The sequence below is a fragment of the Microcebus murinus genome, chromosome 6 (genome assembly GCF_040939455.1).
Source record: "Microcebus murinus isolate Inina chromosome 6, M.murinus_Inina_mat1.0, whole genome shotgun sequence".
In the NCBI taxonomy this organism is placed as follows: Eukaryota; Metazoa; Chordata; class Mammalia; order Primates; family Cheirogaleidae; genus Microcebus; species Microcebus murinus.
In genome coordinates, this window is record NC_134109.1 from 33,710,276 (window position 1) to 33,735,277 (window position 25,002).

At 35.2% G+C, this 25,002-nt stretch overlaps 1 protein-coding gene across 15 annotated transcripts in view; it reads right to left on the minus strand.

Moving 5' to 3' along the window:
- Nucleotides 1–310: 310 nt before the first annotated feature.
- Nucleotides 311–25,002, minus strand: part of GPHN (gephyrin) — a 540,115-nt gene continuing 515,423 nt past the window's right edge. For all 15 annotated transcript variants that reach the window (XM_020285734.2, XM_020285732.2, XM_076003938.1 and 12 more), the window contains 5 exons: nt 16,689–16,762; nt 12,453–12,517; nt 8,441–8,544; nt 1,914–2,010; nt 311–799 (listed from right to left, as the gene is read on the minus strand). In XM_020285734.2, the coding sequence (XP_020141323.1) occupies nt 666–799; nt 1,914–2,010; nt 8,441–8,544; nt 12,453–12,517; nt 16,689–16,762 (474 nt within the window). In that variant the 3' untranslated portion in view covers nt 311–665. The remainder of the gene's footprint in view (nt 800–1,913; nt 2,011–8,440; nt 8,545–12,452; nt 12,518–16,688; nt 16,763–25,002) is intronic.

Consider the following 25,002-nt stretch of genomic DNA (forward strand, 5'->3'; position numbering starts at 1 on the left):
AAAGGCTGTCAGCACTTAAGGAAGCATTTTTTCTTCAGTTTGTTTGTTCAAATAAAAGGTATCCAGATACTGCCCAAGAGTACTGTGCCGTGAGGCTACTAGGGTAAGAAACCTCCCTGGACGCTCCGCAGGGTGTGGTTCTTGAGGCAGGGCAGGGCCTCCACCCTGTTAGTCTTCTTTTGGCACTGTGCACATAAACACGAGATACATGATAAAGAACAAGCAAAAGCTCTCTGTAAAGCAGTTATGAAGCATACTAAGGGAAATCCAAGTGTTGCCTACGCTAGTATAAATAAGCAGACAGCCTTGATTTAAGAGCATAAGTAGTTGTATTTTAAAGATGAGGAAAAACACAAGTTCTGCAGGCACCTACCGCTGTCTACTAAAAGCTATCGCTATCAGACCTAGCATTGAACACACAAAGCAATTTGCAAGAAAGGAAAAATTTGCTTTGATATAATCAGAATAGAGTTGTCTGTTAAGATTTATTTTTAGATTTTTTTTTCTTTAAAAGGTATTTAAATTGATTTGAAATATAGTTCAAGATGTTGACTATACAGATCAACTTTTATCCAAATCAGAAAAACTAGCTGTGCCGTTGCATATTACAGGATACAGTCAATGATATGTGGACATGCATCAAAGCTTTCTCCTTCTGGTGACCATCATAGCCGTCCAATGACCATGACGTCCACCACCTCGCCTTTGTGGAGCTCGACGTACTGCTCTGTCTTTGGAGGTAGCATCAACAATCCATTGGCACTGCGCATGCTCATCAGACGGCTGCTCATCTGATTACCTAGAAGGAAATACTCTCATTACGGCAGCATAAGCATTATGGCATATACATTTCGAGCCCTTGTAGACATTTTCAAGATGAAAACTGACAAAATTACAGGGCTTCAAGAGGAGGAGAGATGATTAGACTTCCTAGTACCTTTTTAAGAGGCCACACTACTATATCCTACCACCTTGTCACTAAAACTTTTAAAGTGAATATTATAAATTCTTGCTTAAAAGAATAAAACCAGACTTTTATAGAATTATGTAAAATGCCACAGAATTTTTCAATTCAGGCTTAAATGTAACGTGTGTCTGAAAAAAAAAAGAGGCTTTTTAAATCCATTAAAATAATAATGGTAGCAGCTATCATTTCTTTGCTAAAGTGCCAGACAAGGTACTAGGCACTTTGCATTAACTATTTTATTTGATTCTCACAAGACTTACCAGTGAGTCTTAGATAACTAAGTGATAGCCAATTTGCATGCAGGTCTCTCTGATAGCAAAGCCCATGTACTTAGTCACTATGTTAGTTGATGTTTTCATCTGATAGGATCTTTGTTTTCATTTGATAGGATCAGAAAAAATATAGTTTTTCTGCAGTTGAATCAAAAGTTGGGAAAGATATGACTAGAGAAGTTGGGGATAAAACTTTAAAATCTAGAGGAGGTACCTATAGAACTCTGAATTATCAATATTGATTTCTCTGCCCTTAAAGTTTACCAATATCTACAGTATAGTAAAGGCTACAGAGAATCCCATTATAAATTGGGCTTTAATCTCACATTACAAGGTGGCATAGCCACAATCCTCTCCTTTTTCTACAACCGGCATTATGTACAGAACTTATTGGTTGAACAAACAGATCAAAATCTTCTGTAATTCTAGATTTATATTTCAAATATTTATCTAGAAAAATGGCTCAATGAGATAACTAAACTTCTGTTAATTTTTTTTTACTCTTGTCCTGTTATGCTGTACTGTTTAGGTGCAATTTAATGTATCTAACCTTTCAAAAAGAAAAATTTACATTAATTACAAAATTAGTTATAACCAAGGAAGACTATTATATATAAATTTGTGTTTTAACAGGATGGGTACATAGGGGATACTTGTAGATGTGAATGACTAACCTGTACTCTGTGCCCAAGGCAGTGGTTCTTGGTGATGCCAAGTCAGTATACACCGATGGTATTCTGGCCGAGGATCCAGTTTTACATCACATGATAACTACAGAATAAAGAGAAAAAGAAAACAAATTGGGTCACCTGATCATCTCTTAAAACTACAGGGTGGTAGAGGTTATGTAAGAATATGGTAGACATGAAAAATATCTTTTGTATTCTGCTACTTCCATAATTGCCACCTTATGTTCTTAATACAGGAAGTCTAGGAGTTGGGTTGCTCTGGTGAAAAAAGAAAAGAAGGCTAAGAAGCTGGTGTTCATAGTGGGGAAAAGGAGAGATGAAAAAGATAAAGTCTATTTTTGGAGTATCTTTTTATGGGTTGTGAGAACCTACTGGTCTTTGACCTATAAATTGAGAAATTGAAGCAGATATCTTAACACTGAAAATAAAGAGGCAGACCTAAAGAAACAAATTTAATATCCATTCTTCCAACCTCCCTGCCTCCCTCCTTCCATATATCTATACATGTATTAAATATTTACTGAGAACCTAATATGTGGTAGGCACTATTTAGCTACTCATTCATATACCCATCTTCAACATAAAAGGGATTAAGTACTTTCTTTTTCCATTGAATATGTGCTCCTAGAGTCCTAATACTGATATACAATCCCATTAAGGCAAATAAAAGTAGTCTCTACTAAAAGTTATGCCATTTTGGTTTAGTCACATCATGTGCTTTTCCTCTGGAATCCAGAATAAAATTCAATTTTAGTGTTTCTTTCCTTGAATAAATTAGACAGAAGTCTTTCATTTGATATTGCTTATATTTATACTCTTAGCTACTGATAGGATAACTTGCTATTATTCCTAAATACTTTTGTGCGTATCTTAGGGCAAATCTCTTTTTCTCTCTTATTAATGTAATCTCTGTGTGTACGTGTGTGTGTGTATGTGTTCTTCAGTACTAAACTACAAGGGCTACTCACATGACAGTTTTATTTGCTAATGTTTCAGCAAGGTTTTTCCCCTAGAAATTGTACTGATTGGTTTATGGTAGTATAGTGGAATAAGTGTAATTTGGGATGGTATCAGACACCTAGGTTCTACTCCCAGCTTTACTGCTAACTGGTGTGCTATTAATATATTAGCAAGTTATTTTGCTTTCCCAAACCTATTTGTTCATCTACAAAACTGGGTTATATTACACAAAGGTTAAAGTGTCTCCAAGCTTTATGATCCTAAGATTTTTAAACTGTTATTTTTCTACCAATTTAAAAATGATTATTTGTTTAAAGGAAGATGTTTATATAAATTTAAGAAACAAGAATCAACTGCTTCAAATTGAAGTGACTAAGATTTTTTTTTTTTTTTGAGACAGAGTCTCACTTTGTTGCCCCGGCTATAGTGAGTGCCATGGCGTCAGCCTAGCTCACAGCAACCTGAAACTCCTGGGCTCAAGCGATCCTGCTGCCTCAGCCTCCCGAGTAGCTGGGACTACAGGCATGTGCCACCATGCCCAGCTAATTTTTTCTATATATATTAGTTGGCCAATTAATTTCTTTGTATTTATAGTAGAGATGGGGTCTCGCTCTTGCTCATGCTGGTTTCGAACTCCTGACCTCGAGCAATCCGCCCGCCTCGGCCTCCCAGAGTGCTAGGATTACAGGCGTGAGCCACCGTGCCCGGCTACTAAGATTTTTTTCTAGTCTCTTTTGCAGTTAGAGATGAAACTCACTAGATATTTTGGGTATTTTACTAAAATGCAGAATGCTTTATTAACCCATATACTTATTTGTATCAACATTATAATAGTTCTGTACATGACTTACATGACTTAGCTTAAGAAAGCACCTGTTTACTTTGAGCTTCTATGAGCTTCATTGCTTAAAAGAATGATGCACCTTGGATAAACATAGACATACACATTTTGGTGAATAAAACATTGCAAATGATTGATGTTTCACTTCTGATGATTCCTTTTATTCATTCAAAATTGAGTAGTATGCTGTGGACTAGGCCTGTTTCTTCTGTTTGTTGAATATTTTGCCAGGTACATAGTAGTCAATTGAGATAAAATTGTATAATTTGCTATAGTAATATATGGTATGGTCTATATGTAAATGTCCAAGGGAGAAGAAAATTAGCTAAAAAAAAAAAAGCAGAAAAATATGAAAATATGCCACAGACTGAGAGAATATTTGCAAAAGATACATCTGATAAGGGACTTTGTATATCTGTAATATACAACAAATTCTTAAAACTCAATAATAACAAAATGAACAATCCAATTTAAAATATGGGCAAAAGACCTGAACAGACATCTCACAAAGAAGATATACAGATGGCAAATAAGCAAATGAAAAGATGTTCAAGGCCAGCAGTGTAGCTCATGTCTGTAATCCTAGTAGTCTGGGAGGCCAAGCAGGAGGATTATTTGAGCTCAGGAGTTCAAGGCCAGCCTGAGCAAGAGTGACACCCTGTCTCTACAAAAAACAGAAAAATTAGCTGAGTGTGGTAGTGTATGCCATAGTCCTGGCTACTCGCGAAGCTGAGGCAGGAGAATCGTTTGAGCCTAGGAGTTTGAGGTTGCAGTGAGCTATGATGATGCCACTGTACTCTAGCTGGGGCGACAGAGCAAGACTCTTTGTCTCAAAAAAAAAAAAGATGTTCAACATGATAGATCATTAGGGAATTGCAAATTTAAACAACAAGATACCACTACATACCTGTTAGAATGGCCAAAATCTAAAACACTGACAACACCAAATGCTGACAAGGATGTAGAGCATCAGGAACTCTTATTTATTGCTGGTGGCAATGCAGAATGGTATTGCCACTTTGGAAGACAGGCAGTTTCATACTCTTACCATGTGAACCAGCATTTACCCAAATGAAGTGAAAGCTTATATCCACATAAAAACTTGCACCACGGATGTTTGGAGCACTTTGTTCCTAATTGTAGTACATATACACAATGAAATATTATTCAGCAGTAAAAAGAAATGAGTTATCAAACTGTGAAAAGACATGGAATGCATATTACTAAGTGAAAGAAGTTAATGCGAAAACGCTACATACTGAATGATTCTAACTATTAATATAGGACATTCTGAAAAAGGCAACACTATGGAGACAATAAAATGAGCAGTGGTTGGCAGGAGTTAGGAGGGAAAGAGAGATGAATAAGAAGAACACAGAGGATTTTTAGGGCAGTGAAACTATTCTGTATGATACTACAATGGTAGATAAATGTCATTATCCATTTGTCAAAATAGGACATACACTACTGAGAGGTGAATCCTAATGTAAATGATGGACTTTGGGTGATGTTGTAACTCAGGTTCATCGTCTGTAACACATGTACTACTCAGTACAGGATGTTGGTAGCAGGGGAGGTTGTGTGTGTGGAGGGGACAGGGGCATGTGGGATCTCTCTGTTCTTTCTGCTCAATTTTGCTGAGAACCTAAAAGTGCTCTAAATATAAAATGGTCTCCAGAAGGTTTGATGGCAGTGATGAGGAGCTGAATGCTCCAGAAGATTCAGAGGAACAGGTTAGAACTAAGAGTTCATAGTATAGTGAAGAAAGAGCCTGTGAGAAAACAGATGACCAAAGTGGATTCTATTTTGAGTGGAGGCCCAGGATGACACATTTGAGCCCCTGGATGGTACTAGAGGCCTGGCCTCTGTTACAGGCTACTTGGAGCTTCCAAAGAGTGCTCAAAAGAGCTTTATTACACTAACTTTGAAAAGTACTATGAAAGTTATAAGGCACTGTTTTCATTAGTATATAAGAGAAAGCCTTGAGCATACTTAGCCCTGTTAAATCATCTGTCTAAAACTTATTACATAACTTAAAAATCCTTATACAAGTTGGCATGGGTCAGTTATACCTCCTTGTCATAGATAGAAGTTCCTCCTGGTTTCCAGCTGATCCTGGTTGGAGGAGGAGATGGTGGAGGCCTGGTGTTTCCTTCCATTTCATGTGGCTATGCTGAGTTTGTGCTCACCGGGATTTCTGATACACTTTGCTGCTCTCCCTCAGTTATTTTCTTTAAAATGTAGTTGTTTATTTGCTGTTCTGGCTTCTTTGTGAGGGAGAGGAGCACAAGGGGGTTCTAGTTGGCCATCTTCTAGAACATGCTTTTCCCTTCTCCATCTCTTAATCACTGCCTGAGTTGTTAATACTAATGGGAGTTACTTCAGGTAAGTTATTAGAGAAAAGTGTTGAGAACAAGAGCAGTACAAGGTGTTTTGATGGGATATTAAGGAAACACATGATAGGATGTCCTTATGTGGAAACCTTAGGTCAATAATTCTATTTGATGAATTACTAGGATTGTATTTCTGATTGTGTACTGAAAATCAAAAGCATTTCAACTTCAACCATAAGCAACTAAGGAAATAAGGGACATGTCTATTCTAAACTGATGCTCTTCTGAATGCTCTGATATAAAAGGATGACATTTTCTGTGCTGACCTTATGATTTAAAATTTTTTTGTGTGTGTTTACTGGCATATTATAAAGAATATTACAGAGGATACAGATGAAGAAGCCAGGTGTGGGAGAAGGGGAGTGGAGCTTCCATGCTTGGGCATACCATGCTCCAGGAACCTCCACATGTTAAGCTATCTGGAAGCTCTCTGAACCTATTCCTCTTGGGTTTTTATGGATAGCCATTGATGAAATCTGATTAGCCTTCAGGGTATGGGGCGGGACTCTCACTGGAATGAGTGTCTTATGACCCACAATCGGAAAGGTTGGGAAGATTAGAGTTCTGCCTTGAGGCAGGTGAAGATATGCTGACATTTTAAAAATAATGCAGCATTGCCCTACCCACAGAATGGTGACATCAGAGTCCAGCAGTGTGATTAACCAACATCAGCATTTAACATCTACCCCACTGCTCCAAAGTGGCAAGCACTGGTAAAGGCAATGGCAGTGGCATCTATTTGGGAGAACAGTAATAAGTGCACTGTGTAAGCCACATCTTGAATGGTTAGGAAGCAGAGATAGAGAGAAGATTTGCTATGTTTCAAGGAAGTGAATAGGCTTATGCTTCTAAAGTGGCAGTTATGTCAGCGATTTGGGGAGCTAAAAACAAGAGATTAAATAGCCACGAATACTGATGACTCATACTGGCAGTCCCAGTGACACTGCTGTAGGAGGAAGGCATTTGCCTGATTTTTGGATCAGTTCTCAATATCTAGAACTGACAAGAAATGGACAGAGGACCATGAACAACATATCACCCATCAAGTTGATTATAGAGCACCATCGCATCACTGTTGTCAGGATGGATAGCAGCCACAATGTCAGTTTTAAAGAATAGATGGTAGATGTTCAAATGAGAAGTAAATGAAAGGATTAGTAAGAGCTTTGCAAAGTTCAAAAGAAGCCTCTTTCTCTTTGTCGTACAGCAATGTGAATTTATTTCTTTAATTTAGCAAATAACAAAAATAATGAGTAAATTCAATATTACTGGTTTGACTATCTACATCTAAGCTTTATGACTTTGAATTTGTTTAAAAAATTATTTGTTCATTTATTTTTAAATTTGTTTTTAGAGATAGGGTTTCACTCTGTAACCCAGGCTGGAGCACAGTGGCTTGATTATAGCTTACTGCAGCCTTGAAATCCTGGGCATAAGTGATCCCCCTGCCTCAGCCCCCCAAGTAACTAGGACTATAGGAGTGCCTCAGCACACCTGGATTTTAAAAAAAAATTTTTTTGTACAGATGGGGTCTCACTGTATTGCTCAGGCTGAGCTCAAACTGCTGTCCTCACGTGATCCTCCCACGTTGGCCTCCCAAAGTGCTAAGATTACAGGCATGAGCCACCAAACCCGGCCACTAAATTTTCTGTTTGTAGAGAAGAGGACTTGCTATGTTGCCCAGGTTGGTCTTGAACTCCTGGCTTCAAGTGATCCTTCCACCTCAGTCTCCCAAAGTGGTGGGATTCCAGGCATAAGCCACTGCACCTGACCTCCAAGTGACGTTTAATGAAGTATAATTTCTCAGCCTTAATAATCCTTTTCCAAACAATATGGTTACCCTTTACTACTGAATCACCAGGGTCTCTTTCTAGTCCTTTGATTGTCTTTTACTAAATTATTTAAAATTTATCAATGGGGTCACAGAAAAAGTAAATAGGTTAATTGCTGTCCTTCATGAGTTTGCATTGTGAAAAGAGAATTCTTGTCCCTTGTTCCATATAGGTCTAGTGTTAGGGTGGTGCTAGCTTCATTCTGTTGACTATTTTGTCCTTAAATATCCATTCAAATTTTTACCTTGCTCTCTGGACTCCTACATGGACTTCTACCTGGAAAAAATGATTCACCTAGACGTCACACAGGAGGTGAATAAAAGGGACCCTTTCTTCACCATTTCTATCACAAAGGGGAGAATATAAACACATTTTCCATCAAAACTAATATGAAATTCTAGATGTTTGTTTTGGACAGTTAGAAAATCATATCCTTTAATTGTTATCAGGTTTTAATTTGGGTTTCTAGTCATTAGAAAACATTACCCTGGCTTTGATGATGGTTGGTCTAGGATCCAAGATGCCCTGCATCTTTCTCAGTGCAGGCACAACAAAGAGATTGCAGGTGACCACAGCTGACACAGGATTCCCTGAAAATCAACCAAGCAGTTATTTATAGTAAACCACATAGAAATTTGCCAAACAATCACATCTGTCTGTATCTTCAGGTATCACAGATCATGATGGAAGTGACCAACCACTAGTCTTCCTCTTCTGAATAACCTTGAATCCAACAGGATGCCAGAATAGAGGGATAGTCACCCAAATGCCACAGAGGGTGAAACATTCCGGTTTTCTAGTGAAACACAGAGACTTCTCATGCCCAGAAGCTGCTTAACACCATTTATTTCTGCTTTCTTGAGAGCCATGCATTGAAAGTCATTACTAATCTTGATAAGTTTTTAAGCAATTTAGAAGTTTTATATATCTATTAATACTTGCTATTTTTTTCTACCATTTAAAAATTACTACAGTAATACAAGCTTTATACCAAAAAATTAGAAACTACGGATAAGCTTAAAGAAATCTATCCATAATCTTCTCTACTCAGATATTTCTTTAAAATTAAAAAAATAAAACCAAATGATTTAAGATGTGTCTTAAGGAATTGAAGATGAATACTGTTATGGACTGATGAAGATGAATACTGTTATAGACTGTGTCCCCCCTCCCCTGCCCCATTCAGCTGGTAAAGCCCTAACCCAAATGTGACTGAATTGGAGATAGGGCTTTTAAGGAGGTAATTAAGGTAAATGAGGTAATAATAGTGGGGACCTAATCCCATAGGACTGGTGCCCCTATAAAAGAGGAAGAGGCACTTGGAGTGTGTGCACGCAGAGGAAAGACCACGTGAGGACACAGTGGAAAGTCATACAAGAAAGGCCTGTCAGAAGAAGGCCTTTGTAAGCCACGAAGAAAGTCCTCATCAGAAACCAACTGTGCTGGCACCTTGATTTTGGACTTCCAGCCTCCAGAAAGTCTGAATTTCTGTTGTGTAAGCCACCCAATCTGTGGTACTCTGTTTATGGCAGCCTGAGCAGACTAACACAAATACCAAATTCTTTTAAAGTTATAAAATGAACTTGAAGAATTCAACTGTACCTCTCCAAGAATAAATCTAGGTGTGTTACATGCTTCAAAGAGAGAAAGGGTGGGCTGTGAAAAACACACTTGATTTTTTGTGTGTGGCATTATTAAACCAACCAAGCTGTGTGACCTTAGCAACCCTTTTTGAGTCTAACTTTACTCATCCACAAAATGAAAAATTTAGATTACATGATTCTCAAGATCCTTTCTCAAAATTAGAATTTTAAAACCAGAAGGGATCTTAGTTGTATACAAACTCACAGTTGTATGTATGTATGCATATAATGGGGGTTGGAAATGGCTTTTAGCCTTTTAAGTTCCCTTGGCATGGCTAAGTGCTGCTTGCTGCATCATCTAAGTAAAAGGCACAGTCAGTTTAGCCTATTAGCTAAAACCATACCTTCAATTCTCTTCACCCACAAAAGTTGTTAAGAACAAATTTTCTTTTTTTTTTTTTTTGAGACAGCGGCTTACTCTGTCACCTGGGGTAGAGTGCCATGGCATCATCATAGCTCATTGCAGCCTCAAACTCCTGGGCTCAAGCAATCCTTCTGCCTTAGCCTCCCGAGTAGCTGGGACTACAGGCCTAACTAATTTTTTCTATTTTTAGTAGAGATGGGATCTCATTCTTGCTCAGGCTGGTCTTGAACTCCTAAGCTCAACTGATCTTCCCGTCTTGACCTCCCAGAGTGCTAGGATTACAGGCTGAGCCACCATGACCAGCCAAGAAGGAATTTTTTTTAAGTTGCAAAAAGACATGAGTGATACAAATAATTTCAATAGAAAATAAGTTGTCCAACAGAAAAACAAAATATTAAGAATCAATTACTTTCCTTTGCCCTCTAGCCTCAAAATACAAGCAGACAGAAATTTTTCTGGAACAGTGAAAAACAAACAAGAAAACCTACTCATTTTTCACCAATGATTATAAAATTCCTATAATACCACTGTCCTATGAAATTACTGCATAAAAAATGAGTTACTTTATATAGGAAAAAAGAATGGAAGGATTGATACCAAAAAGTTGTAAACAGTGGTCATTTCTGAGTGGCTGGAGGATTATGGATAATTTTTTTTTTTTTTTTTTTTTATACAGAGTCTTGCTCTATTGCCTGGGCTAGAGTACAGTGGCATGATCATAGCTCACTGCAATCTCAAACTCCTGGGCTCAAGCAATGCTCCTAGCTTAGCCTCCCTAGTACCTAGGACTACAGGTGTGTACCAGGATGCCTGGCTACTTTTTACATTTTTTGTAGAGACAGGGTCTCACTGTTTTGCCCAGGCTGGGCATGAACTCCTGGCCTCAAGCAATCCTCTGCCTCAGACTCCCAAAGTGTTAGGATCATAGGCATGAGCCACCATGCCTGGCTGATAACGTTTTAAAATCTTTTATCTATATTTTCTAATGTTTTTTATAGCAAACATTAGAACTATAATGTCACTATAATAATTTTTAAAAGTTAAAAAAATTGCAAGTAAGTACACACAATTTTCAAACTGATTTAAAACGTGTCAAGATTAGTGATGGCTTTAAATGCATGACCTTCAGGAAAACAGAAATACACTTTTGAAATTGAAAACCACTTGGTTCTACAATCTGAACATGTGAGTTGTTGCTGCCCTCTTTTGGTTCATTCAGGCTGAGCAGAGAAAGTTTCCAATTGGAGTAGCAATTTGAAAATAAGTTTTAATTATTTTAATAAATAAACTAATAAACTAATAGTTTATTAGTTTAATAAGTTCTGTGGCAGATCAACAACTCTTCATTAGTGAAATCAGCTCCCACAATTATACTCTTTGTTATAGTGTCACTGATGATCTGTGGGTTAAGTCATATCTTCTGTAGACAAAATGAAGAGGCTCTTTTAAGCAAAATGAAAGTAGGAAGCAGAGCACATTTCTTTACATACTGGTTTTCAGAGTATCCAAGAAAATATTAAAGGCCCTAAGGAGTTTCATGCTAATACATTCCTAGGACTATTTTATTAATGTTTCTTCTCTCTTAACATTTCCCACATTATAGAAACCTAATCTCTTTTATGCTTATAGATAGGAGCTTAAAATGTTTTTAATTTAAAATTTTTATTCCTGCCTCTCTTTCTTTATATTTACATTTGACATTTACTTAATACAAAAAGCAAAGAAATATCCCAAAGCCACGAGATGTGTAAATTGACAGGAATAAGTAGGTTATTTTCTTAAGGAATCTGTGCCAAAAAATAGAGAATTAGACAGAATTATCAGAGGATAGTTTTAAAAGTTAAAAAAAGTAGATATTCAAAACTTCTAAACTGCTTTAAAATTTATCAAGATTCATAATGAATTTAAATACATGACCCCAAATTAACAAAAAACTAAATTTGAAAATCTTTGAAACTGAACCATGTTGCTTTTTCTATAATCTGAGAATGTGAGTTTCTGCTCACATGGGAGCAAGGGGGGAGTGGTGGTGTTGACTGATGGTGGGTGGGACTCGGCTGCCAACCCCAGCCCAAATGTGGCAAGAACCAGAGGCAGCTTTGTATTTTTTCACCTAGTATTTGCACGAGTGACTCAAGGCCCATTGGCCCCTTGAGCATAATACTTTAGTTGTGAGGGGTGTTTAGACTGCTAACTTTGACCAATTTCCTATAAGGAAAAGGCAGATGTCCCCCGCAAAATCTAGTGACACCTAACATTTGATTATCATCTTAGAGTTTGAAATGTGCTTTGAAATATACTATCTAATTTGACTTTTGCACCAATCCTATGATGTAATTATTAGTTCCATTTTATAGTTAAGGAAACAGTCTCAGTAAAGCTGAGTTAAGCCCAGGTCTTTCAGATTCCAAGATAGAGGATCAATCATGTGAGAAGTATAAAAAAATTTTGGTCATTTTTCCAGAAAAGAAACAACTTCAATTATTCTTACCTGGTAGTGCAAAGATGATTTTTCTTACACCATCAATATCCAAAGTTGCAAATGTTGTTGGCAGACTAGAGGGAAAAAAGGGGTTACTTGTCAGTGAATGCTAAGTAACATGATGAGTAATTAAGTATTCCAGTTTTCTTGTTATGTGGCTATCTATACAGATCACTTATCATATAAAAAATACTTTTCTGTTAACTTGCCTTTAAACATTTATACTCTGAAGTATTTTAGGAGCATTTAAGTAAATTTACTGTTAGAATCTTCTGTATGCAAGTAACCAGATTTCTTAATTTTCTTCGTTTCTTTCTTTATTTTTGTTTCTTGCCAGTGCCATAGACGCAGACTCCAAATCTTAGAGTTTCTGAGTTTTCCCACCCCTCTAGTTAATAATGTATACTAGTTTTGCTGAAGATTTATAACAATCATTCTTAAAAATGAGAAGACTACCTGATAATATATGTTTATCAGATAATTACTTATTATTGAAGATGAGTATTTCTTAACCTTTTAAAACTATCCTCAGCAATATACAAAAAACCTCCCTCCTATCAAGAGATATTTTTGAAATATACAAATAAATATCATTGACTAGAACAAAATTAAAATAATAGTACTGGAAAAACATTCTCAAATTATGCTTTCTCAAGATTCTGACATGAACTCTTATCATGGGGGTATAGGAGGGGTTACTGACATGCAGGGAGTGGGCAATTGAGAATAGTAATTTTTTCTCATTAATTAGCCCTTATATAGAATTTTACCTAAAAATCTCATTATATTAATGAAACTTAAGTGATGCAGAATCCTTAGTGAATGCTGAAATTTCCATATAGATGAAAAATCATTGCTTTAAGGACCCAAATTATTTTTATTTTTACTCTTTTTGCAGGTTCATCTTTCAGAAATGGATCACTTACTACTTTTTATAATAATATGGTAACACTGACATTTTTTGATGATTTGTAGCCATCATTATTAACATATTCTACTGTGATATAATACAGTGATCTTAGGTCACAAAAGAGTACTATGGGTTGTTTTCACTTATAAACCATAACCCCACATTATTGTGTTTCTATAGTTATTGTTTCTGGTTTTTTTTCCCCTTAGTTTTTTCCCCTGTGGTTCCCTGTGATGTCAGACTTCTATCAGCTCAACCCTTAAAGCTGGCTTTAGGTTTGGGAACCAGAGAGTGGTAGTAATAGTTATATTGTTAAAATGAAAATAATAATAGTGATAATAAAATTCACCATTTTTAAAGTAACATATTTGTATCATATCTATCATTTCATTTAAGTCTCACAACAAGATTACAAGGTAATAATTATTGTCCTATTTTATAGATGAGGAAACTGAGACTCAGATTAAGAAATTTGGCCAAAATCACTCAGCTACTAAATGGGGGAACAAAGATTTGAATTAAGGTTGTTCTAATTTTATGGCTCATATTTGGATAAAGATCTCATAGGATGTGCTGTTAAGTGTTAGTATACGGACTTTGTTACATCTATTTTGAGTAGTTGAGGATTTTTTTTGCTTACTTCCAGATTCTTTGCTGTATTTTAGAGAAATGAGATTAGATTGTCATATTGATCTATGGATAGGTTATTTGGCAGTGATTATTACTGTGTGATGAAAATAATTTCCAAGATACATTCTGGGTAACAGCTATGTTCATTGTAGATGACCCATAAAAATAGTGATTGGTAGATCTGGTTGCTAATACTCCAAATGCTTTTCTGAGAATCTTTTTCTCTAAAATGAAAGAGCTTAATTGAATTCTGAATGCATTCTATGTGGAAAGAGCAAAGCTAAATTGTATTTGAGCTTTATATATATTATTTGTTCTACTATTAAGTAGCAATTACCATTAAGTTCTTCTTACTTTAGATAAGTATAAAATTTTGGTCAATTAAAGGAAGCACACTTAAACTTCTAAACTATGTTATTATAGCAAACTAATACAGATAATAAGAGTGAGGAGGGAATGCATAATACCTTCTTTCTTATGTTGTATTTAAAGTCGATTTCTCTAAAGGTACTCACTTAAAAAAGATTCCACTACAACAAAATATTTTATTGCTATCATGAGTGTCCTATTGCTAGACCTTGAAGTTTTTGTTTAAGTTTGGGAAAGCCATTTGCTTGGAACTCAACACCTATTGTTTAGTTTTCCTCTGGAGATCAGAATGTGAGAACAGCATTTATAGGCTGAGGTCAGAGAGTGATATGACTTCAAGGAAAGAGATTAAACATTAGGAACAGATGAACTCCTAAAGTTGAAGCAAGTGGTGAACAACAGATAAAAAAAAAGACTACAAAAATTATCATCATAGGTGCTAAGAGTATTTTAAATAATAGACATTACACAAATAATCCTCTCCTAGAGGTGAGGGCAAGTAATATCAGCTTTCTTCCCTCCACTTTTGAATTAAACAATCAGTTCAATTTTTGATGTTAGTGAGCAGTACATTGATATGCCTTTGGGATGTCTTTTGTATTCTAGCCAAATTAGTGTACTGACCATGGGGACAGGGGAAATAAACCCCTATATACTCATGGCATAATAATATTTGCTTAAGACAAAACATTATTCTTGTAAGAATGATCCAAAGTTAACAGCTTCAATAACAAAAGAGCCTTGTCAGCAGCAGCCATATAAGGGCACACCCAACAGGCAACTATAGAAATATTAATATAATGCCAAGAATTCTAAATTTTATCAAGTTATAAAGACAGCTTTTAGGGATAATCTTTACTCTATACTAGAAATGTCCAAATTGTGGAGGTAAAGCTTGCTTTCTGTCCCAGAACTTATACGAGGTACCCAATAAATCAGGGATATCAGGGAGACTAGCTTGACACCTAAAAGGTTTCTGGAATTTGTTGATGCTCCCCATAGCTCACTTATATCAACTGGGAAGCCCCTACTCCATTCTCTTAGGGTTTGTATGAGTATCCATTAGAGTACAATCTGAACTAAAGCATCATTATTGTTGTTCCTGATAACATGGAGGTGTGCTGGAACATTCACCCATACAGTGAGGTCTTTGAACAGGGAATTAAAGGTTTCAGAGTTCATAGAGTAGCAGAGGTCTGAGCAGCCAGGCTGTTGCTTAAAGACATGGCCATATATGTTTCATGAACACCAACATTTGGCATTCTTGAGGATTTACAACTGATTTCCAGGCCTCTATTAGCCCTTCCTTAGGGCTGATTAGTTTTCAGGAGATATGCAAAATCTTGGCATGTGGTTATTTTTCTTTCCTCCTGGGAGACAGTAAGCAGTGTGAAACCTCACTTAGGAAGTACTCTAGCAAAGGAAAAAAATGAATCTGAATCTAATTAAGCCTTTAGATCTAACTTTCAATCTATAGAATATGCCAGAGATAAACACAGTCAAGGTAGCAATCAGCCAAATCCATTCAAGACAAGTAATCTAGTTTCTTTAACAAGTCAATGGCATAACAAAAAAAAGCGAATGGGGAGAAAATGTTCTCATTTAATAGAGACTTAACAACCAAACACAATGAGTGGACCTTATTTGAATTCTGATTCAAACAAGATAATTATAAAAAGACATTCTTTTTTCTTGACATTTGTGAGAAATCTGACTATGATCAGATACTAAAGTATTATTATTTGTTAGATGAATAATGCTACTGTAATTATGTAAGAGAATGTTGTTGTTATTATTATTGTTTGAGATATATACTAAAATGACACGATGTCTAGACTTTGCTTTAAAACAATACGGCCCTCCCTCTTTCCAAAAAAGCACAGTGTAGGGGGGAGCAGGGGTGGGGAGGGATTGATAAAACAATTACAGAAAAATGTTGATAGTTACTGAAGCTGGGTAATGGGTATACAATGGGGGGGTGGTTCATTGTACTCCCTACTTTTGTGCATATTGGTGAATTTTCATACTAAACTATTTAAAAAAAGAGAAAAGCAGTTTGGGGAGAAAGAAAAAGAAGAAGAAGGAATTAGTCTTTAAACAGGAAAAAAAGTTTGGAAAGTTGCTTTGTTTATAGCAAACTCATTGATTCATAAGGAAGATGAATTTCTTTTTCAAATAGGAGTTGCACTTGTGCAAAGGATTCTAATACTGTAATATTTCTTTTATAGAATAGATAATCCATAAATAGAAAATGTAAAAAGAAGACACTTAAAAGTCTATTAGTTAAAGCAAGCCAAACCAACCCCATATACAAAATAACAAGATTATTTTCATACCCTGGTTTCATAAAAACCCTGCCAAAATGGATCTGAGCATGAAGATCAATGTCCAGCACCTGCTTGAGATAGTCCTGCAAATATTAAAAATAATCACTTTATTTTCAAACATTTTAATATAAGACTTTCAACATTTTAAATGAAAATTAAATAAATTTATAAGAATGAAAAGAAACATTTTTTTTATTTTAGTGAAGTTGATTTGCTTAACATAAATTTCCTTCATTCCTCATTCATTCATTTATTCATTCAATAAATATTTGCTGAGTACCTGGTATATGATGATGAGAACCAATCTAGGTACAAGGAGATTTAGCCTTGAGCAAAAAACACAATGTCCCTGGCCATCATAGAAATTCTAATAGAGGAAGTTAGATAATAAAACAACTATATTAATGTATAATATCATTACTTGATGAATTATTGTCTCTCTTTTCAGACAGAATTTTATGTTTAAGAAAGGATATTAATAAATATGTTTTAAGAAGTTGTGTCTGATCAGAGAACCCACATGTATTCTGCTTAATGGACTCAAAGCAATATACATTTCTTAAAGAGAGACTTGGACATTTGCCCACAGATTATTTAGATTTACTAAATCTAAGTAAGTCAACTAAAATGAAAAATAGGGAGGGAATTCTAAAACAGAGAGTCAAGGGAGTTTAATTGCTCCAACTTTATATTTTGCTAACAAAAACACAACCAAACTTTGGCTATGACCAAACCATAGTGATCTAACAAAACCTGATTTTTGGAAATGAAATGTAACACTGCCTTGTAGTTGGTTTTGAAGATATAAAGAAAAAAAAATTTCATTCCTTAAAATTTCTCTTAATACAACCTCTAGATCTATTAGTAAATATCTTGTTCACTAAACTAAGAGTGAACCTGCCTAAATTTTTTTTTTTTTTTTTTTTTTTCCTCAGCCATTTTCCATCAGTAAAACCTGCCTAAATTTTAAATATTCTACAAGCTGTGATACACTTTATTTATTTATTTATTTATTATTTTTTTTGAGACACAGTCTCACTCTGTTGCCCAGGCTAGAGTGCCATGGCGTCAGCTCAGCTTAGCTCATGGCAACCTCAAACTCCTGGGCTCAAGTAATCCTACTGCCTCAGCCTCCCTAGTGGCTGGGACTACAGGTATGCGCCACCATGCCTGGCTAACTTTTTCTATGTATATTTTTAGACCAGATATTAGTTCAGCTAATTTCTTTCTTTCTTTCTTTTTTTTAGTAGAGATGGGGTCTTGCTCTTGCTCAGGCTGGTCTTGAACTCCTGAGCTCACCATCCACCCGCCTTGGCCTCCCAGAGTGCTAGGATTACAGGGGTGAGCCGTCACGCTTGGCCAATACACTTTATTTTTAAAACGTGTTTCCTTCTATCTCCACAGCCTCCGCCAACATCATCTCACCTGGATTACTGAAATAGATTTCATTGCCAGTAGTTCCACCCTCCTCCAACTCATTCCTCCCATAGTATAAGAGAGTTTGAGAAATCTGATCAAGTCACTCTATAAAACTTTACTGATTTCCTGTTTTTTTTTTTTTTTTTTTTTTTTTTTTTTTTTTTTGACAGAGTCTCGCTCTGTTGTCCAGGCTAGAGTGAGTGCCATGGCGTCAGCCTAGCTCACAGCAACCTCAAACTCCTGGGCTCGAGCGATCCTTCTGCCTCAGCCTCCCGAGTAGCTGGGACTACAGGCATGAGCCACCATGCCCGGCTAATTTTTTTATATATATATCAATTGGCCAATTAATTTCTTTCTATTTATAGTAGAGACGGGGTCTCGCTCTTGCTCAGGCTGGTTTTGAACTCCTGACCTTGAGCAATCCGCCCGCCTCAGCCTCCCAAGAGCTAGGATTACAGGCGTGAGCCACCGCGCCCGGCCTGATTTCCTGGTTTTTAAAAAGTAGTCTTTCCAGGATTGAGTTTTAGGAAAAAAAAATAAAATAAAAAAAAAAAAATAAAAAAAATAAAAAGTAGTCTCATATTTTAAATATCATATCTAAGATTCCTATATTTTCTAGCATACTTTTACCAATCATTGCTCTCATCCATCAACACTCTTCCCATGCAGCCACATTACTCTTTATCTCTCAGTCTACATTCTAGCAAGACTATATTGCTTTTAGTTTTTTAAGCTGTCTTATCCCCAATCTTTGCAAATGTTCTTCCTTCTGCCTTGAATACTCACTTTTTCTACACTTCTCTCCACCTGATCCTTATCTCACTCTCAGTCATCTTCTTAGTTTCCTCTAAATTCCCAAGACTGGATGACAGACTGATTATTAATAATTTTATTTTTATTTTAAAGCTATATTATTAGATGTAATAAATTTAGAATTGTTATATATTCCTGATGAATTGAACCATTTAACATGATAAAATGTTCCTCTTAATAACTGGTAATACTTTTAACCTTAATTTTCTGTGATATTAATATAGCTGTGTTTTGTTACAACTTTTTTCTAATCTTTTACTTTCAATATTCTGTGTCCTTATATTTAAGGTGTATCTCTTATAAGCAGGATATGATTGGCTGTTTTAAAAAATAAATCCAGAATGACAATATTTAATTGGAGGATTCATTCTATTTACATTTAGTATGATTACTGCTATATTTGGGCTTCAAACTATCACTGTACTATATGTTATGTATTTGTCATTTTTGGTTTTGTTTCTTTTTTTCTTCTTCTATATGCCTTCTTTAGGAGTCATCAAATATTTTTTATTTAATTTTCTTTCCCTTCTATTTGCTTGTTAGTTACACATTTTTATATTATTATATATTGTTATTTAGGTGGTTATTTTAGAGATTACAATATGTATCCTTGACTTATTACAGTATCATAATTTGGTATTTTTATCACTTCCCATATAATATAAGAACTTTAAAACATGTTAACTCAGTTTATTCCTCTATACTTTTTATGCTATTGTGTGCTATATATTTTACATACATTTTAACTATAAATGTATGTGCATGTATATATGTTTATATTTTAACTATTATATCTATTTTCTATATATACTACATAGCCAGTATATACTATATTTATGTTTAATATATAGTATTTATATGTACTTAAATTTCACAAGATATTATTTTATATAATCAACACTCACTTATATTCACTGACATATTAACACTTTCTTTGCTCTTTAATCCTTTCTACATTTCCACATTTTCATAACCTTGCCTGAAAATCTGCCTTTAGGGTAGGTTTGCACAGTTTTTGTTTGGCTAAAAATGTATTTATTTCCCCTTCATTTCTGAAGGAAATTTTTGATGGATATACAGTTCCATATTGGTACTAATTTTTCTCTGAGCTTTACAAATGCCAGTCTATTGTTTCTGGGGTTCCATCATTTCCATTTGAATCATTTCTGTAAGTTTTATTGTTGGTCCTTTCAGGGTAATGTGTCCTTCTGTTAACATTTTCTTTTTGTCTGTGGTTTTCAGTAATTTTGCTGATTAACTAGGTGTGGTTTCTTTATATTTATCTGGCTTGAGATTAGTGGAACTCCTTGAATCTCTGTCTTGATGTCTTTTATTGGTTTTGGAAAACTCTCTGCCAATATCTTAAATATTGCTTCTGTTCACTCTCTCCCTCTCCTTCTTAAACTTCAATTATATGTATGTTAGACCTTTCACAATATCCCATGTCTTTTACTCTTTTCCATATTTTCTATCCTTTTTCTAAAATTTTTGTTTGATTCTCATGAATGGATTCCAGTTTTCTAGTGAAATTTGCCACTGTGTCATTCCTTCTTCTTAAGCATATAACAGCTATTTAAAGTCCATGTGAGACAATATAGATATCAGAATTGTTTTTAGGTCTCTTTTTTCAATGTTTTCTTCTTTTAAATTTTAGTCATTTTTTTCTATCTCTGGCATATCTAGTAATTTTAAAATTGAAGCCCAAACATTGCTTATGAAAAATTGAAGAAGCTCTGGATGATGATTTTTTTCTCCAGAAAGAATTTAATTTCTGTTGGCAGTTAGTTAAGGTAAACACAGATTATCTTGATCTAATGAGGGATTGAGATAATTTGATGCTGGATTCCAGTCCCTGTGAAGGCTGGTTTATTTCTAGTTTGTCTTTATTCTAGAGCACAGCCTTTCAAAGGTTTACGCTGAAAGCCTGAGATATTTGCCAGGCTCCTTTGTCCATGGCAGGCGCTGAACTCCTAAGATTGATAGAAATTCTGCTTATTTTATTACCTTCTTAGCTACTCTTTTTTATCCTTGGCTTCTTAGCCTGTTGTACCATTTATACTTTTCTTCCTATCTCACTCCTGGCTTTGAAATTAGTAACTGCTTTGAGGGAAAAATATGGTAAAGAATTCCAGTTTTACTTCTCTGTGGCTCACTTTCCTCTAGGTACCCTGACTCTTGGCTATCTTGGTTGTTTTCTTCAGACACCTGCTTTTTCTTGTCTTTAAAAAATTGTATATAGTTTTTATAGATGTTCTCAGTGGGAGGACTGGTCCAAATATGCTATTCCATCATAGCAGAAGCAGAAATCTCCACACTTTTCTTCTGTGCTCTTATAGCACTATGTCCTTTTGACATCATGCACTTAAGTTATATTGCAATTGCCTGATAGCTGATATGTATCCCTGATTGGACTATAAAGTTTGTGACAACAGGAACCCTGTCTTTAAAAAAAAAAAAAAAATATATATATATATATATATATGTATATATATAATTAATCCCTAGTGAATAGCACATGCCTTTCACACATTCACATTCATTTGTTAGTTCAACAAACATTTGTGTGTGAGTGCCTATTTTGTATCAGGAATTCCATATGTGCTAGGGATTTAACGGTAAACAAGAAAGACACAGTCCCTGAAACAAAGATATACTGTTAAGTTTTATTGGGGGGCACAGGAAACAACTAAAAATAAGTAAACCAACAAATAAAATAATTACAATTTGTGGTACATGCCATGAAGGAAATAAGCAGGTACTGGGATAGAGAATAATGTGGTGAGATGGAGAATAAGGAAAGGGCATTTTAGAAGAGGTAGCGATACATTAGCTAAGCCCTAAAGGATAAGAAGGATTCAGGCATGTGAAGCATGGAGGGAAGAGAATTTCAGCAAGAGGGAAGTACACAGAAAAGCATCTAAAGCAATAAAGAATGTGCCTAGAACAGAATAGGCAATAGGAATGAGTAGGAAAGAGGCATAAGCTGAGGTTGGAGAGAGAAGCAGAGGCCATAGTGCAGGCCCTTAAAGGTTATGATACAGAGTTTGGAAAGCAGATTCTTGTATATTAATATTTACTGAATAAATGAAAATATTTTTCTTACAAAAACTCCATTTTTAAAAATGTCCCATTTCATTCTTTTTGAACATGAAAAAGGACTTCATATTCCTTGGGACAGAGGGAAACTTTGTATCACACATAGTGATAAAGGCTGAGGATCATCATTGTTCTTAAATTTTTATCTACCTATTGAAGCATTAAGGATCTTTGTCTGATATTCTGGAACCCAGAGTCAGATAAGAAGAAAAATGAATGAATGAAGGAGCAAGATCTTTTCCTCAACTTAGGTAAGGACAAACACCGGTATCAGAAAAATTGTGAAAGACTTTGAAATGTGCAAAAAAAGTTTACTGAGTGTCCAGTGTAATACAACCTTCTGGGTTATTTGTGTCCTTGGGCTATTTTATAATAATTAAGCTATAGAAACTGATAGTGAATGCAATGGACTGAATAGGCCCTCTTACCATACATTCATAAGTGGAAATTCTAATCTCAATTTCTCTATTTTTAACCCCTCTATTTTAATTTTGGTTCTGTATTTTTTTCTACACACAGCCAATAAGGTATTGCCCCTGTGGTAGCAATGACTGGGATTTGGTTTTATGGTCTGACCATTTGGTGATCTCTGTAAATAGCTGATGCAAATCTATTCCATTTTTGGTAAGAGAAGACAGAGAATCTGGTTTATTAGTCTTTCTTGTTTATTTCTCATTAGTTGATTTTGAAACCAAATCAATTAGGATTTTGTACCTTCTAGGAAGGAAAATAGGTCTTTAATAGTGGACTCATCAATTAATTTTTATGGTTCTGTGTTTACTCTTGATATACAGCTCAAGTTGTAGGTAGAAACAAAACTATATGTTCCTTATGTCTTTGTGTCTATGTGTCTGTAATACAGAAAAGTGTTTACTTCATTTTGTGAGTGTGAAATGTTTTCCTATTTCTGGAGGGTATTCATACATAAAATTATATTTTCTCTTAAATTAAAGGTGCCCTGTTCTAATTTGCTTAGAGATAAATAAATGCTTATATAAATAGAATATTTCTAAAATTCCTAGATAGTAAAGACATTTAACTTGTAATATTTTAAATGTGCTTTACTAAAAAATATTGTCCTAATAATTTTAAGAATGCAAGTTCATATAGTTAAGATAAATCTTTGGCAAATAAGACTACCTTAATAATTTTAGTTATCAAGAAAATCCAGCCACGTTCTTTCTCTTATTTATGTATCTTAAATATAATAAAAGTATACATTTTAGGCCAGGTACAGTGGCTCATGCCTGTAATCCTAAAACTTTGGGAGGCAGAGGAGGGAGGATTGCTTGAGGCTAGGAGTGCAAAACCAGCCTGTTAGATAGTCAGATCCTGTCTCTAAAAAGACAAAAAAGTAGCCAGGCATGGTGGCGGCTGAGCCTGAGGCAGAAGGATCACTTGAGCTCAGGAGTTGGAAGCTGCAGTGAGCCATGATTATGCCACTGCACTCCAGCCTGGGTGACATAAAGTGTTCATTTTTGCTACATTAAGAAGGTATAAAAGGAATGTATGTGGCTGTAGTAAGTTGTATTCTTTGTGTTTATAAGCTTTGCTAGTCTGCTAAAATGACTGCATGTGATTTCTCAATTATTACCTATGCTCTTTAGTTTATAAAATAGAAATCAGTTGTTTTCTTAAACATTATAATTAATATGGGAGGTTGTAATTATAACAGGAGCAATAATAACAAAGAAGTATAACTATGTGTGTTCTTTTGTTTTTCAAGAAAAAAGAATATTTTTTTTCTTTGAAGTACAGTTTTCTAAATTTTTGGTCTCAGGACCCCTTTATATAAATTAAAATTCATTAAGGATCCCCAAGAGCTTTTGTTTATGTGAGTTATATCTACTAATGTTTACTGCATTAGAAATTAAAACTAAGAAATTTAAAAAAACATTTATGGCTGGGTATGGTGGCTCACGCCTGTTATCCCAGCACTCTGGGAGGCCTAAGCGGGCGGATCGCTCAAAGTCAGGAGTTTGAAACCTGCCTAAGCAAGAGCAAGATCCAGTCTCTTCTAAAAATAGAAAGAAATTAATTGGCCAACTAAAAATATATAGAAAAAATTAGCCAGGCATGGTGGCACATGCCTGTAGTCCCAGCTACTTGGGAGGCTGAGGCAGAAGGATTGCTTGAGCCCAGGAGTTTGAGGTTGCTGTGAGCAAGGCTGACGCTATGGCACTCTAGCTCCTGCGACAAAGAGAGACTCTGTCTCAAAAAAAAAAAAAAAAAAAAAGAAACCCAAACAACAAAAACATTTATTTGTTGGTTCATTTGAAAATAGCAATGATAAAGGCATTTCATGTTAACATAAGTAACTTATATTTTATAGGTTGTTTTATAATTTTGAAAATCTCTTTAATGTCTGATTTAATAGAAATCAGTTGGATTTTCATATCTGCTGCATTTGATCTGGTAAGATATCACACATCATTTAACTGCTGGAAAAACACGAAGGCACACTCATGAGGGAAGGCCAGAGAATGAGAAGAGAATAAAAAAAGGCAGATAAAGTCTTAATATTATTATGAAAATAGTTTTACCTTGCAGGCCCACTAAAAAGGTCTCAAGGACTCTTCTTAGAGGTCTGGGGGGACACTCTTTGTTCTAAAGTGAAGTGTTAGTTTGTTCCTGAATATAAAAGAACATATAATAAAGGACAAAACTTTGAAATACACTTTTATTTGCCTTGGTTTATAATACTTGTGTCTGAAATGAAGCTGAGAAATAAATTTTAGTGAGTTCACTCAGTTTTGAAGAGCTTATTTCTTTGGTAACAATTAATGTCTTTCCTACAATATGACAGGTTATTCTTTTTGTATATGTGGCCTTTTTGTGCTTTCTGTTTATTTTGTCTTTGATTGTTTAAAGAAATAAAAAAAGAACAAAGGTTCCTCATTTATGAATGAGTCAAGGTTATTTGCACTCATGTTATTTTTATGTTTATTTTCAAATATTTTATTGTTGTATTGAAAAATTAAGTAGACAAGTATTG